The 17,590-nt window shown below is 42.8% G+C and overlaps 1 protein-coding gene across 5 annotated transcripts in view; it reads right to left on the reverse strand.

The window, feature by feature from the left end:
- The window catches only part of PHF20 (PHD finger protein 20), a 133,192-nt gene that overhangs the window by 29,992 nt on the left and 85,610 nt on the right, over positions 1-17,590 (reverse strand). For 4 of the 5 annotated variants that reach the window (XM_079944296.1, XM_079944294.1, XM_079944295.1 and 1 more), the window contains exon 10: positions 13,643-13,921. The exons of the other annotated variant lie outside the window; for it this stretch is intronic. In XM_079944296.1, the coding sequence (XP_079800422.1) occupies positions 13,643-13,921 (279 nt within the window). The remainder of the gene's footprint in view (positions 1-13,642; positions 13,922-17,590) is intronic. 5 annotated transcript variants of the gene reach the window in all.

Below are 17,590 nucleotides of genomic sequence, written 5' to 3' on the forward strand. Positions count from 1 at the left end.
AAAACTACAGACCATTATCTCTCATGAACACAAATGCAAAAATATTAGCAAGCTGAATCCAACTATGTATAAAAAGAACTATATATCACAGCCAACTGGGATTCATTCCAGGTATACAAGGAAGGCGGGTTCAACATCTGATAATCAATTAATGTAATCCATCATATCAACAGGCTAAAAAAGAAAAATAATATATCAATTGATGTAGGGTATATGCCCAGTAGTGGGACTGCTGGGTCACATGGTAGTTCTATTTTTAGTTTTGTAAGGAACCTCCATACTGTTCTCCACAGTGGCTGTATCAATTTACATTCCCACCAACAGTGCAAAAGGGTTCCCTTTTCTCCACACCTTCTCCAGCATTTATTGTTTGTAGACTTCTTGATGATGGCCATTCTGAACGGTATGAGGTGATACCTCACTGTAGTTTTGATTTGCATTTCTCTAATAATTAGTTATGTTGAGCATCTTTCCATGTGCCTCTTGGCCATCTGTATGTCTTCTATGGTAAAATGTCTATTTAGGTCTTCTGTCCATTTTTTAATTGGGTTGTTTGTTTTTGGATATTGAGCTCCATGAGCTGTTTGTATATTTTGGAGATTAATCCTTTGTCCGTTGCTCCGTTTGCAAATATTTTCTTCCATTCTGAGGGTTGTCTTTTGTCTTGTTTATGGTTTCCTATGCTGTGCAAAAGCTTTTAAGTTTCATTAGGTTCCACTTGTTTATTTATTTATTTATTTTTCATTACTCTAGGAGGTGGGTCAAAAAAGATCTTGCTGTGGTTTATGTCAAAGAGTGTTTTTCCTATGTTTTCCTCTAAGAGTTTTATAGTGTCCAGCTTTACATTTAGGTCTTTAACCCATTTTGAGTTTATTTTTGTGTATGGTATTAAGGAGTGTTCTAATTTCATTCTTTTACATGTAGCTATACAGTTTTCCCAGCACCACTTATTGAAGAGGCTGTCTTTTCTCCATTATATATTCTCGCCTCCTTTGTCATAAATTAGGTGACCATATGTGCACGGGTTTATCTCTGGGCTTTCTATCCTGTACCATTGATCTATATTTCTGTTTTTGTGCCAGTACCATACTGTCTTGATTACTGTAGCTTTGTAGTATAGTTTGAAGTTGGGAAGCCTGAGTCCTCCAGCTCCGTTTTTCTTTCTCAAGATTGCTTTGGTTATTCGGGGTCTTTTGTGTTTCCATACAAATTGTAAATTTTGTTCTAATTCTGTGAAGAATGCCATTCGTTGGTAGTTTGACAGGGATTGCACTGAATCAGTAGATTGCTTTGGGTAGTATAGTCGTTTTCACAATATTGATTCTTCCAATCCAAGAACATGGTATATTTCTCCATCTGTTTATATGATCTTTGATTTCTTTCATCAGTGTTTTATAGTTTTCCAAGTACAAGTCTTTTGCCTCCTTAGGTAGGTTTATTCCTAGGTATTTTTATTCTTTTTGTTGCAATGGTAAATGGGACTGTTTCCTTAATTTTTCTTTCTGATTTTTCGTTGTTAGTGTATAGGAATGTAAGAGATTTCTATGCATTAATTTTGTATCCTGAAACCTTTCCAAATTCACTGATTAGTCCTAGTAGTTTTCTGGTGGCATCTTTAGGATTTTCTATGTATAGTATCAATTGATGCAAAAAAAAAAAAGCATTTGACAATATCCAACACTCACTCATGATAAAAATTCTCAGAAAGCTAGGAACAGAGGAAAACTTCCTCAACTTCATAAAGGACATCTACAGAAAACCTACAACTAACTTCATAGTTAATGGTGAGAACTGGATGCTTTCTCTTAAGATCAGGAACAAGGCAAGGATGTACCCTCTCAATACTTCTTTTCAACATGGTACTAGACATCCTATCTAGTACAATAAGACAAGAAAAGGAAATAAAATATAAATTGGAACAGAAGAAATGAAACTTTATGCTTTACAAGGAAATTGGCCTTTACTATGAGTAACTTCACTGGAAGGATTTGAGCAAATGTTTGATGGGATTTGATGTACCTTCACCCACACACATATAGAAACAATTGCCCAATCCAGTTTTTGATTTGTAAACTCAGGTTTTAATGACCTTCAAACTAAAGTAACTGTCTCCATTAGCTTACTGAAATGTTAACAGCATTAACCCAATCACTAGCAGAACTGGTTGAAGAGATACCACCTAGGTTCTGGATCCCTGAGACAGAAAGGTCCAGATGCAGGATATAAATTGCCAAATGCCAGGGCATACCCAGTTATCACCTAGTATGGTAGTTCCTTTGGGCTTCTCCAACAACAATCTTTTTTGCATTTCACATTTTATAAAACAGCATCACAACCTTTAGGGAACCCAACAGGAAGTTAAGAAAAGGACGGTGAAGTTCATTCCATACAAATATTCCTGAAGACCCTACATTATTCAAACTCACATAATTCATGACTAATATTTCCAGAAAATAAAGGTATAATGAACACACTTTCATTGGCCTTCCAGCTTTGAAATCATGTGGTTGATGAATTTTGTCAATTTGGTAGGATCTGTATTAATTCAAATTTTATACATAAGGATTTTTATATCACACAACTTCAAGCTGATCGACTTCAATTTTGCATAAAATACATCTATCTATACCTTAACATGATTACCACTTTAGAGAGGAGGAAGTGAAACTCAGAGAAGCTGCAAGACCATAAATTGGTGTATAGAAAAGATGAACTCAGACCTATGGGTCTGAGGACTTGGGCCATGTTGTGGGCCCTGTGCACTGTCCCTGATACAGGAAATGAGCACAGGGCATGGATCTGCTCTACAGTTCAACACCACCACCACCCTTTCCCCAGCTGTGCAGATTTTGCTGGGTGTAGCCAAAATTGTGGATATCTCCCAGCATCTCTTCTACCCCTCCTTCACTGTGCAGCATCTAAGGGATTTGGACAGGACTGACTTCACACTCACTTAAACTTATAAGAGTAATGCCATGCCCCTTGTCACAGTCATAGGCTTAGACAATCTGAGCCTGGGGCAACTGGTTCATAAGGCAGGGACAGGAATAGAGTAATCCAACCCGAACTCGGGACTCTGGTCCAAAGTTTATTAAAATCTTACTTTCTTGTTAGATTTGAATGAAGCAGCATGGAGTCTTAAATGATACTGGCTTCCATCCTCTGACCACAAGGGTTTAACCTGAAAACAGCACTGAGAGGTGAGACGATAAGAAAACCAACAGGCCTGGAGCAGTACACCTCCCATGGACTTCCCTATTACGTGAACTAACACATCCCCTTTATTGTGGAATCAAATTGAATTGGGTCTCCCGTTACTTGTAACTAAAAGCATCCCAAGTGCTGCAGCTAGTCAGAAATATGGTCATATTAAGCTTTAAAGAGTCCACTCCTGAGGCTTCAATTAGAGGAGTAAGCACTGAGGATAAAAAGAAGAGATACTCTAGGAAATTGTTCTACAGAAACCTGTGTTCTCTGAACACAGAGGGAAGAGAGAAAGCATTCATAGGCTCACCTGGCTTCTGGCTGAAGACTGTAAAGTCACATGTGGCCGTAGGTGACACAGCTCATAGGGAGAACTGCCCAGCAGGGACTAAGCTAACCCAGGTGAGTCCCTGAGGAACAGGGGCAGACAAGGTGACAACAGGCAGAACTCAATCACTCGTTCGGACTACCCATGTGCACAGAAGTCTCCTACAGGGAGGCACTCCTATTGCCCACTTCAAGGCCCAGGGCCCAGGGCCAGGGCATCCTCCCATGGAATCCTAAAAGACAGCAGAGCCTAAAAGTGAGAGTACGTGTTCTGCAACTAGATTCAAATTGTGGCTCCACTACATGCTAGATGTGTCTATACTGGTTCAAGTTAATCCACTTCATCAGCATCTCAGTTTCTAATCCATAAAGTCATCACAATAGTACCTGCTTCATAGGGTTTTTTTTTGAGGATTACACAAGACAATACAAGTAAAGAACTTGGAACAGTGCCCGGCACAAAATTAGCTGTTGTTATCTCGCCTGCGATACTCTCTCCCTGGAAGGTGGTACTCGTCTGTGGTCAGCTCTCTCTCTGAACAGCTTGACCAATTGTTTCATGACCCACAGAACAGACACTTGGCTACAGAGCTTCTTCCTGAATGCCCAGACTTGGCTGGACAAAGAGCAACTTCCTGTCAGGGCTCTGGATCAGAGAGCAGCTTGTCGCCTGAGGAGGGCGAGGCTTTTCCAGATGGCCACTCGTCCTCTACTCAGGCTGCAGGTGCCCATCAGGAGAAATACCAGAGCCCTTCTTGCTCCCTCTATACAGCCTGCTCTCTATTTCTCCCTCGGATCACTATGTTATGATAGCAGAAGGACATCAGACTGCTGCTTCCAGGAGGGAAGAGGAAAAAAATGACATCACCCTCCCCTATGGGAGAACTGCTTGTACACCACAGAGCACTGCCACATGCCAGGGACAAGCAGTGACCAGAGTCTGTTCTGACCTGTACAAGGGGAGGGCAACTCAAGGGCAGAGCAGGCGTGGGTATGCTCTTGGAGGGATTTTCACCACCTATCAGAGGAAATGGTCTCATGGCCTAACACCATCATTTCACTTTGTGTTTCTTTTTTTTTTTTTTAATATTTATTTATTTATTTGGTTGCACCGAGTCTTAGTTGCAGCTCTCGGGCTCCTCAGCTGCAGCATGTGGGCTCCTTAGTTATGGCAGGTGGGCTCCTCAGTTGCAGCTCGCCAGCTCCTTAGTTGCGGCGTGTGGGCTCCTTAGTTGTGGCATGCATATGGGATCTAGTTCCCTGACCAGGGATTGAGCCCGGGCCCCCTGCACTGGGAGCGTGGAGTCTTAACCACTGCACCACCAAGGAAGTCCCTCACCTTGTCTATCTTTCCAGCCTCATCTCCAATTAGTCCCCCACCATGGATCCCACCCAGACACTGGCCCAAAGGGGCCCTCCAATAAACCCCTCCCTCAAGCCCTGCCTTTTTCTACCTTGGCTCATATGGCAGAGACTGCCATGCAGTCTCCAATACCCACTTCTCCCAAAGGGAAAAAAGTACACTTTCCAGCTTCCCCTGAGTGAGGTGTGGCCACGTACAGATGTTCTGGCATATGGGATATGAACAGAAGTGATGTGTGGCACTTCCGGGTTGTGCCCTTAAAGGAAAAAGGCATGCCTCGCCTTTCCCTTCGCAGCTGCGGAAAGACAGGCAAGGTGGTGAGCGATCTGGGTCCACACAGAGAGAGCAACACCTTGGGCTGGTGGGGCACTCAGGAGGAAGCTGGCCCTGGACACCTGGACACCTGCTCAGAGCCACAGCAGAGCCACTGTGGAGAGCCTGCAGTTTGACCAAAGACAGAAATAACCCTCTGTCTTAAGCCAGCTTCTTTGGTATTCTCTTTAAGGCACCATAATCTATATCCTAATTAAGCTCCTATTTCTCCCTTCCCTTTAAGGGGAGAGGGCACGGTTCTGTGAGAAGGCCAGTCTAGAACCACAAGAAAAGATACAAAGAACTGTCCACTCTGGTGCTCCAAGGCTCCTTTCGGCCTAAAGCCAAGGTTTACCCAGAGTGAGAATACGAATGAAATGGATGTAACAATAGGTAATGAGCACAGGTGAGCCTCCCTTTGATCCTCAAATATTCTTTCTGCAGCAAACCTCTACTCAGGACTGGACTCACCTATGCAGAATCAAACACAAGCACCAAGGAAGCCTAAGCTCACCCCTGGAAGAGAATTTACTAAATGGATTCTGGTATTCTATGAAACCTCATTTGGAAAAGCAAATCTAAACTGACCTTCCAAATTAACTTATGGGACTAAAGGCCTGGCTGAGCGAAAAGGAAACATCTGCAGGCCAGAGTCAGAAGGGGTACCTTAGGGACAGACAACCATGACAATCTGTTCCTCTCAATGCCTCTGAACTTTGTTCTGCTTGTTCCCAGCATAGGGATCCCTTTCCTATTCCCCTGCCTTCTGGTTCACCCCGTACCTACCCTCACACTTTAAGGCCTAACTCAAATGTCACCTCCTCCTCTCGACATCCCAGCCCCTGCTCTTCAGGCAAAATCTGAATGTGTTCCCACAACATTTCACACGTTCTTTACATAGAACTTAGTAGTCCTCACTGTAACTGTTTATGTGCTTTTCTCCCCTCATGAAAGAGCCCTGCCTCATTCATACCTAGTCCTACATCATGATTTTGGAAAGGAGTAAATCAGATCTGTGAAGAGCTCAGATCACAAGTGAACAGGAGCAGAATTGCTACTAAGATAGAGTCCGTGGACTTCAGACCAGAACTGCTTCTCCTGCCTAACTTTACCAGCAGGAAAATGGTTGGGGAGGATAGACCAAAAAATAAATCTCTGCAGAGCGTTTTCTGGTCCTGCTGGACCAGAAGCCCCAGAAATCTCCATCTGAGAAATCTATTAGAACCCAAGTTCCCATAATCAGAGTACTTGGCATAAAGGGAGCACTTCTTTACAGTAATTGTCCCCAAATAACTGTCCCCAATTACAGTACAGTAATTGTGCTGTCCCAAGCAGCACACATTCTGTAATATTTTGATTTTCACTTAAGCACAGCGTCAAGTTCACACTGCCTGTGAACTAGGACACAAGCTGCCTGGTGTCAGAGTCTCACCTTGAAACATCTCCCCACTTGAACTCCCCCCACTGTCTGAAATTCCACTCCTAAAGATAAGAGCTTTCTTAGAAGCTGAGGTGAAAACTAGATGTGCTGAGAGAACAGATGATCTGTTTAGCTGGTTTTATTCTTTCAAATCTTAAGAAATTTAGTCATCAGGTTAGTCAAGTACCCAGCAAATCCATGAGGAAACGGGAGACTCTGATGTGAAAAAAGTGAGGGCAATGCCTGGAACAGGGGGTGCCTTCTGGAGGGCTGCGGCCTATGGAGTATGCTGAATATGCCTCTGTGTTTGCTCTCATTGATATCCAGCGACGTGATGAAGGCTGAACATGTCTACTGACCCCAGTTCACAGATGGTGAGAACTGAGGCTCCTGCTGGTGAGTGGCAGAGGCAGGACGAGTGGCCAGGTTTTTAATTTCCCAGCTAGAGCACAGCAAGATGAATGGTCTAGTTTGCTTCAGCCTGGGAACTGCTGGCAATCTCAGCAATCAGGCCTGGGAGAGCTGTGAAATGGTCTGTGGTCTGTGTCCACCTGACATGGGAGCGTAGGGGTGGGGGGGAAATGTCCCTTCCTGGCTGCACAAGCCTGCTCTCCATCTGAGAGGGTACAGGAATGACCAGGCTATACCCCAACGTGGGTGAGAGGCCTGTATGGTACACTGAGCCACCAAATTGACCGGTTTTACGAAGGACCAGCAGGGGGGTAACAAGTTAAAACACAGGGATTTGAAATACCCTTCTGTTCCCCCTAAAGCATTTTGTAACTGTCCACCCCTGCCAGCCTGGTGAGTATTCCCATAGCAGATCTTGTTATTTTAAAACCTGTCAGGCACATTTCCCCAATTCACCAAGGGACTTCCAAACCCCAGTGAAAGGGATCCTTCTGTATTGAGAGAGAATTTTAGAAATCCCATGTCGGTATATTGGTATGAGACCCAAATGTAGTACATAAAAATAGAAAATCACTCACTCAGGTTTCTTCATTTTATCAACATGGCAACACCTTGTCTATCGGTTTTGCAGCTTATCAGAGGTCAGATGAGTTTAGAACTCAGCTCTCTGACCGCCTGGGTTAATGTTTTCACTAAGATAAAGACGTAGTATTTATTAAGAGTTTACTGTAGGCCAGACACTGTGCTAAGCATTTTACATTATGTCATTTAATGTAACGAAGTTCTGAGGTAGGTACGTATCCCCATTTCACAGATGGAGAAACTGAAGCTCACAGTTCTTTGCCTGAGGTCACAGAGGAAGCAAGCGGTGGAGGCTAGATTCAAATTCAGGTGTGCTGACTCCAAGCCTGCTCATATTACTCAACACAAATCAAGACCCTCAAGTATAGTTAATCAGGAATTCCAAAACCAAACAAGAGGTCCGCACACCCTCTTGTGCGGGAACACCCACCCTGTACTCAGGGCAAGGTGCCTCCTCGGACAATTACCATGATTATCTGTTATAATCACCATTCGGATAAGGAAACAGAACCCCAGCACCCCAAGAGTCTCCTTCCTGCCCTACTTTCAGTCATTCATCCACCTACCCCCAAGGATAACCACTGTACTGACCCCAAACATAACAGATTCATTTTAATCTGTTTTTGAACCTTATATACATATCTACCATATCGTATATATGAGTTTATGTTAGCTTCGTTGGCTCAACATTATATTTGTGAGATGTTGGTGGGTATAGCTGTAGCTCATTCACTCACTGCTGTATAGTATTCCACTGTATCAAGACACCACAATTTATTTACTCGATTTATTCTTCACACATTTATTTACTGTGAATAAACACTTGAGCTGTTTCCAATTTAGGGCTCTTAAGAAGAGTGCTGCTTTGAACATGTGTGCACATTTCAAAATAATTTTCAATGCCTAACATAAAGACCTTCCCAGCATTTTTGGGGGGGCAAGTAGTTTAACCTCCATGTTACATACTAGAAGATGAGGGATTTAATCAATACCACAGAACTTTGAGTGGCAGAGCTGGGTCTCAAACTCAGACCTTCAGGCTCCCCGACCACTGCTCCTTCCTTCCTTCCACCACAGCACTGAAAAGGGAAGGAGGAGGGGAGGGTGCAGACTAAAGTCAGAGGTCAGCTGACCAGAGCCAACCAGCAAGCCAGGCCAATCCACAGAGATAGGGGCTCAGAGAGAACCGTCCTCAGAGCAGACCAAATCCCTCACATCACGGTTTCCTCTCTCAGGCTGTCCGAGAATGGCGCTGCGGTGGGAGCCCAGCAGAAACAGGGGAGGTTTGTAACAATTACGATTCTCATTTAAAAGGTACAAAACAAACGTTTTTCTCCTTGAGGAAAAACAAGGAGATAATCACTTCAAATTCCTAAGATTGGGCAAACTTATGTCAGATAATACCAAAAGCTGGTGGGGATATAGACAAATCACAGAGCTGACAGGAATGTTGAAGTCAGAACCACCATTTTCAAGTACATTCTGGTGCATTAACTAAAACCCTTCCATCTAGCAATTCCTCTTCTAGGTAAATACTCAAAAGAAATGATCACGCACAGGGAATGTGTACACAGGCAGTCCCTGAAGCATCATCTACAAAAGTATAAAACTAGAAACCTCAATGACCCTGAGTAGGAAGGGGTTAAATAAACTCTGGCATACATAACTATTGTTTAAAAAAAAAAAGTTACACCTACAAGGGGGGATGGGCGTGCCCAAAACCCCACAATACACCAGCTGAAGAATCAACGAGATCCACCTACAGGTTTCAACCGGGATGAAGACGAACATAATGCTAAACAAAAAGCAACAAGTTCCAAAAGAGTAAGTATATGATACTATTTATACATATTTTTAAAACACATAAAATACTCTATCATTTACCAATATAAATGTTAATAACACTCGAAAATACTATATGGAGAGGAGGGATAAATTGGGAGACTGGGACTGACATGTACATACTACTTTATATAAAATAGATAACTAATAAGGACCTACTGTATAGCACAGGGAACTCTACTCAATACTCTGTAATGGTCTATATGGGGAAAGAATCTAAAAAAGAGTGGATATATGTATATGTATAACTGAGTCACTTTACTGTACAGCAGAAACTAACACAACATTGTAAATCAACTATACTCCAGTAAAAAATTTTTTAAATACTATACATTATTTCTCAACATATATGCATGTATTGGGGAAAGCATAAAGGGAAAGAAAGGAAAAGCAATTCAGGGGGTTTGTACCTCATCCTAGTGTTTTGTTTCCCTTAAAAAAATCTGAAGGAAATATGGCAAAATGTTAACATTTTTTAAGTGTAGGTGGGGGTTAGATGCATACATGTTTGCTCTATATAATCCTGTGTACTTTTCTATATATTTAAAATATTCCAGAATTTTTAAAATAAAAGACTAAAGTCACTACAATATTTTTTACCTATCAGATTAGCAATACTTTAAAATTTGATAATACTGATAAGATTGTAAAGAAACTGGTGTGCATAACCAGTTGGTGGGAGATTACAAACTGGGATAAGCTCTTTGAAAGGTGATTTGGCATCATCTATCAGAAATTTAAATATGCATACCCTTTTCCCAAGCAAATCCCGCCTCCAGGAACTTATCGCATGAATTTATTCATACACAAGAGCAAATTAATCTTCAGGAAGGTTTACTTTGCTTTAGCACTTGGTAAGAGTGAAAAAATCGGTGAATCATAATTTTCTGTAGGAAAATGTTTAAAGTCCAGTACACCCATACAATGGAATAATGGCCACTGTCAAAATGAGGTAGAGCCACATTATCTATGCTGACATGAAATGAGGGCCAAGGTATCTTTAATGAAAAAAGCAAGCTGCATATGATACCAACTGTATAAAAAGATATTTTCTATTAGACATATAAGAAATGTGCAGTTTGGATACGCACAGAAAATATCTGAAAAGTTATAAAAGAGTTTGTTAAAAATAGGTATATCTGCAAGGGAGGTGGGGCTACCAGTGGGAGGGAGGTTTTTCCCCTTAGTATTCTTTTGTATGGATTTTACCACAATCATATATCACTTTTATATTGGGTGTGTGTGTGTGTACAAAAACTACAGATTCTAAACTTAGAGCCACTGAATTGGAATGCTGTAAAGCTGGGTCCAATAAATTTGTTTTGTTTTTTTTGCGGTACGCGGGCCTCCCACTGTTGTGGCCTCTCCCATTGCAGAGCATAGGCTCCGGACGCGCAGGCTCAGCGGCCATGGCTCACGGGCCCAGCCGCTCCACAGCATGTGGGATCTTCCCGGACCGGGGCACGAACCCGCATCCCCTGCATCGGCAGGCGGACTCTCACCCACTGTGCCACCAGGGAAGCCCAAATCTGTACTTTTAACAAGTCACCCAGTGACTCCCAGGCAGCTGAGTTAGCCACTGCTCCAGGTGAGACCTGGGCCAGGTGACACATGGAGGGGAGGAAAGGATCTCATTGACAGGTCTCTCTCAAGTTCTCAGAAATAAGCTTGCCCCCAGAATGAACCATGTACTCAATGGCAGAGAGATATAAACTTATCTAAAGGACACAGAATGGCCACCAAAGCCAGTGGGACTGGCCAGTAAGACATTATGAACATCCCTAAGGAATCAGTGGCCCTAATAAAACAAGCACTGCCCAGGCAAGAGGATGCTCCCACCTAACAACTGAGCCTGTCCTTTCTTCTTTGTGCCAGGAATACCCACAACCAAGAGCACCAGGCAGAATGAGACCTAGGTTTCCTTTTTACTCTCCAGAAGGGAGGCATTCGATAAATAGTCGTTGAATGAACAAGTCAATCTATCTTAGCCTGAGGCATTTCTAACTCCAGTGCTCTGCTCCAATGCTCAATAAACAAGGTCTAAGCTAGACAGAGGAGTTTTGATAGCTGTTGGCTTCGTTTTAAATAAATAACTGGCACCTGGCATTGAGCATCATTTACTGCTATCTGATTCAGACCACCCAGCTTTGAGAGATATCCATCCACTGGTAGGTACCTGAGCAGGACTCTGGTGAAGTCACTAAGGTGGAGAGTGCTGCCATGCCCTGCAGCCCACATGGGGAGCCCCTCCTGGGTGACTACTGGCCAGCTGGCCTTCCTCAGGCAGCTCCTTTTAGCTCAATACTTGGGCTCGCCAAGTGCACAGCTAGACTGCCTACAGCTAGTCTACAGCTAGTAATCGAGCTGCGTGGGCCAATTCTGTGGCCACCAGCCATATGCAGCTACTAGCACCTGAAATGTGGTTAGTCTGAACTGAAATGTTCAGTAAATGTAAAACACATACTGGATATTTTTTAAAATTTATTTTATTTGTTTATTTTTGGCTGCGTTGGGTCTTTGTTGCTGCGGGTGGGCTTTCTCTAGTTGTGGTGAGCAGGGGCTACTCTTCGCTGCAGTGCGTGGGCTTCTCATTGTGGTGGCTTCTCTTGTGGAGCAGGGGCTCTAGGCACATGGCCTACAGTAGTTGTGGCACGCGGGCTCAGTAGTTGTGGCTCACGGATCCTAGAGCACAGGCTCAGTAGTTGTGGCGCACAGGCTTAGTTGCTCTGCGGCATGTGGGATCTTCCCAGGCCAGGGCTTGAACCTGTGTCCCCTGCATTGGCAGGCGGATTCTTAACCACAGTACTACCAGGGAAGTCCCACACACTGGATTTTAAAGGCTTAATACAAGAAAAAGAATATATAATAGCTTATTATATAGTAATTTCTATGCTGATTACAAGCTGAAATAATAGTATTTTGGATATTTTGAGTTAACAAAATTTATTAAAAGAAATTTCAGGGACTTCCCTGGTGGTCCGGTAGTAAAGAATCCACCTGCCAATGCAGGGGACGTGGGTTTGTTCCCTGGTTGGGGAACTAAGATCCCACATGCTGCGGGGCAACTAAGCCCACACGCCACAACTAGAGAGCCCATGTACTGCAACCACTGAGCCTGCGAGCTCCAGAGCCCACACACCAAAACTAAAGAGAAGCTGTGTGCCACAACGAAGATCCTGCGTGCTGTAACTAAGACCCAACTCAGCCAAATAAATAAATATTAAAAAAAAAAAGAAAGAAGTTTCACCTGTTTCTTTTTACGTTTTAAAATGTGGCTATAAGAAAAAGTTACAGGCTGACTCACATTATATTTCTAATGGATAATGCAGCACATATGACTAAGAAACTGCCACTTGACACATTATGTCTTCACAGCCTGGCTAAGAACTGACCTCTCACAGGGTCAGAGATCACCTTAGTCTGCATGGCCCTGACCTGCTGTCTGAAACCCAACTCTGTACTCCCTTGGGAACACTGTCAGATGTCCCAGGAGTTCCATATACCATCTAATGCCTATGTATTTTAACAGAGAAGTTCAAGCCAAAAAATATACAGTGATGTTACAATTTCAGGTAAAACGAAGCTGGGAAGCTTGTAGAATTTACTGGAAACTCGTTAATTATTCTGAAACTCCCAAGAAACATGTAATTTTTCAATTTCTGCAAGTTTTAGAATAAGACGTGAACATGAGATTTTATGGTAACCCTTACTACCACCACTGTAGCTTCTATGTAAAATAAACAGTGTTGTTAGAAAATATCTTCGGTTGCAATTATGACAACATTGGACCCAGAAGGAGAATTCCACATCACCTCTTAGTTCTTCTGTTCTGTTAGCAGGGATGGGATGACTGCACCCATGCTGTTCTGAGCACTAGTTCTCCTGCTGGCTTCTAACAGAGCTCCCTTTCCTTGATTGTTCCCACTCCATACCAAGAGTACCAAGACCTTCAGAGGCTAAGTGACTTTGTCAAGGTTAACTTGAGCAGCAAGAGGTGGAGGTAAGAATAAGAGTCAGGTATTTCTACTTCCTCCAAGAAGGCTACAACTCCACAAGGCAATTCCTGAGGATCACTTGTCATTTTCAATTTTGAGGGACTCAACTGGACCACACCAACCTAACACCCGCTTTCTGTGTCAGCCCTTCATGATACAGATACAACCCAGAACCAAAATGCTTACTTGGGGAACTGGCCGAGACCCGCTTCCTGGTCAGGCTCTCCTGGCTGGCCTTGTCTGAAGCTGAAGAGCCCCTCGTCTGGACATGCCTCTTTCCTGAGTTCTCCTCTGGCTCTGGTGACTTCTCCATTCCGTGGAAATACTTCATGTGATAGTGCAACAGTTTGGCTTTGCGGAAAAATTTTAAACAATCCACAACCTTGCACCTAAACTTGTGATCTAGGTCGACAGCTGGTGCTTTAGATGTCACAAAATCATCTGTTTTCTTACAAGTATTTGTTACTGAAAAAAAAAAAAAAAAGATCCCTCATGCTTATTCGAACTATTACAATACATGCATTAACACAACACATGGCAACAGAGAGTGAGAGAGCAGCATGCATATGTAGACGGAGACATCAATGACTACCGCTGTTTGAAAGAATGGTGTAACTTCAGGGTAAATAACAGAGACTCAACTGTGATTCATCTTTTGAAAGAAGAGATCAACTTTTTTTTTTCTTTTTTAAAGCAGCCACACAAGTTCTCAGGGTTTCAGAAGAACAAGGGAAAATCCTAAAAAAAAAAAAAAAATCAGGGATCCAACCTAGCACTTGTTATTCATAGGTTGGACCAGATTCAGACTTTCTACCATCCCGATACCTTTGTGTAGACAAGACTAGAGAATATTCTGGTGGGATCTCTTTATGAAACTGAAAGGATCTTACAATGGTTTTTGCACAAGGAAAGTAACTATTACAAAGCTTTTAGTATTGCGCTTTTGAGATTTCACTACCGTGTACTCTGATCAAGAGGATTCAGAAAAGAGGAGGGAAAAAAGACAACCAACTGAATGGAGCTGGAAGGCATGTGGAAAACTTGGAGAACTCAATGATCAAATTCAAAGAGAGAAAAAGAAGTCTGACACCCTCTCCCCAAACCAAATAAACTGAAGGCAATGGTCTGTCATGAATCAATGACAAAAAGTAATGCTGTCACAAGGAATTCATGAGTGTTAGAAACTCAGTTTATTGAAGACTCCCTTCACAATGCCCTCACCCTAATGAGAGCAATCACTATAAACTCAAATCACTCCCACTCTACAGATTAAGTCACCCAGGAATATCCTGAATGGACAGAACTTTCTTGAGTGAATCAAATTCTTCCTAAATGCAATGACACAATTTCCATTAGAAGTGAATAGCATGCTGAACTTTTGGTAAATATTATGATTACTTTTTCAAGTACCATTCCATAATCAGAAGGAATAAAAAAAAATTATTAAGCTCAATCTGAATCATCCTCTACCTTTCAAAATCAGCACTAGGGTATGATTATAAAACTGGTAGGCTTGGGACTTCTCTGGTGGCACAGTGGTTAAGAATCCGCCTACCAATGCAGAGGACATGGGTTCCAGCCCTGGTCCGGGAAGATCCCACATACCGCAGAGCAACTAAGTCTGTGTGCCACAACTACTGAGCCTGCGCTCTAGAGACCATGAGCCACAACTACTGAGCCCCGCACACCTATAGCCCGTGCTCCGCAACAGGAGAAGCCACTGCAATGAGAAGCCTGCACACCACAACGAAGAGTAGCCCCCACTCGCTGCAGTGAGAGAAAGCCTGCATGCAGCAACGAAGATCCAACACAGCCATACATACATACATACATAAAACTGGTAGGCTTGATGATCTGATGGATTCTGTTACATAGGCATTTAAACAAGTAACAAATTATATACACATACACATCCCAAAGCATAATGCCTTATATCACTTTCTATCCATGTCAAGAGACATAACAAAGAGGTTCAAATCAGATACAGTTAAGAAAAAGTAACATGAAATGAAATGGAATACATACTTCTCACACAAACAGTTGTACAGGAAAAACAAAAAAGTCAGTGAAGAAATTCAAAATTCAAACCTCCAATACATCCTAAAATTCTTTCTTAAAATACAAACAGTTTTTGTGGAATTTCCTCCCCTTCGGCCTATTAAGTTGAACCATACGAATTTGCCGTTTTTGTAGATTAGATATTGGCCATTTCATATGGTCGAACCTAACAGTTCCCTTTCCATCTGACACTGTTTCAAAAAAATCACTGCAGAAAACTCCACTTACCACTGTGTGAAGAAAGCTAAGGTCCGAGGAGGTCAGAGAGCATCAACGCTGCCTACTATCACCTGAGGACCTCAGCAGTCAAGTTCAGCTACAGTAAACTCAGCCATCCTTTGGCTTGTGTTTGAAGCCCTGTTTGTGATCAACTTATTTATAATAGAAAAGAAGAATGCCAAAATACAAATACTTTTGAATTTAAAAAAAAAAGTTAAAAATAATGAGAACTTTGAACCAATTCCATGAAGAATTGCCACTCTTTCTATTCAAAACCTTTGCACCCTTGTGTACACACACAGGCCATTTGCATAAGGCAAAGACAGGATGGTGGTTAAAAGTGTGGGCTCTGCAGCTGGACAGCCTGGTTCAAATCCTGCCTCCTCTAATTACTCCTCCTGCCTCCTCAGTTTCCTCATGTGCAGAGTGGAGATAGTAATAACAGTAACTACTTCACTGAGGTGTAAGAATTAAATGAATTACGTGCAAAGATTCTAGAAGAACATCTGGCACATAATAAGTGTTCCATAAATATCAGCTCTTATTACTATATAGTTATCATTTTGTTCAATATCCTGGGATAAACTAGAATGGAAAAGAATATTTAGGCATCGGGAAGCACCGGGAAAAAGGCCTGTGGGCCAACGGGGGACTCCTATCGTCATGGAGTTAAAGTCTTCCCGTCTGAGGAGCAGGCACCCAATCCCGCGCAGGCCCAGCACGTGGACGCCGTAACCGCGCATTTCGGCTTCCCTCCTGCACCCGAGGAGCCCCTGGCCCTGGAAGGGGCCGGGGCGGGCACACTTGCCGACTCCGGGTGTCATCTCTGCCCAGACTGAGGGGGCACGGAGCCCCCAAGAGAGGGCGCCCGGCTCGGCCTGTCGAGTGCTGGGCAGGCTTCTTTGAGAAGAAACCTTCGAGCTGAGGCCTGAGGGATGCGTAGTAGTTCTTATGCCCCAGGGAGTGACGTGGGGTGGGAGAACCTACGTCTCAGATTTTAGGAGCTTTGTACGCCACCACACTGAGCTCAGAGGAGTTTGCATCTGCCTTATTGTTGTAGTGACCCTATTGTTAATGGGCTGGAGACTTTAAAGACGTTTCAAGTGTATCCAGGGTGCTAACAAGACAATGAAGACATCTGGATTTGAGAGTGTGGCCCCGCGTGTGTAGCAGTCACCTTGACCGGGTGTGTAGGGGGCGGGGATAGGGGGATGACCCTGTGGCCACCATCCTGGCAGGAAGGGTGGGGTCCTGGAGGCTGAGATATCTTGCCTGGCTGGAGAGGAATATCCTGGTAGGAAGCGAATCCCCAGAGTTTGAGATGGGAAGAGAGAGGGCAGAGTCAAGGACAACATTGTAGTGCCAAGATTAGGTGCCTGGGCTGTAGCTTGAGGGGTTCTGTCAATGAGACTTAGCCTGAGACTACATTGGGTCTTTGTTTTCAGATAATAGTTTTCCTTTTAATAAAGACCGGTAGAAGTTTAAAAAAAGAATATTTAGAAAAGAATGTATATATATTATTTCAAATATAAAATAATCTTGATAAACAGGCTTATGTCATTTATGGAATGTGGCAAGAGACAGATACTGGGTTGGCCAAAAGTTTCGTTCGGTTTTTTCTGTAAGATGGCTCTAGTTGCACTTGTCTTTAACTTCATACGAAACAATTTTGCTACACTGTATGTGACAGCTGTCATATCAGCATGCATTAAACAAAAAACCTTATCAAAACTGATGAATTTTTGTGTAGCCATTTTTAATACTGAAGATGGAAAAAAAAGCAACATTTTCAGCATATTATGCTTTATTATTTCAAGAAGGGTAAAAACTCAACTAAAACGCAAAAGAAGATTTGTA

Source organism: Stenella coeruleoalba (genome assembly GCF_951394435.1).
Source record: "Stenella coeruleoalba genome assembly, chromosome: 15".
Classification (NCBI taxonomy): Eukaryota; Metazoa; Chordata; class Mammalia; order Artiodactyla; family Delphinidae; genus Stenella; species Stenella coeruleoalba.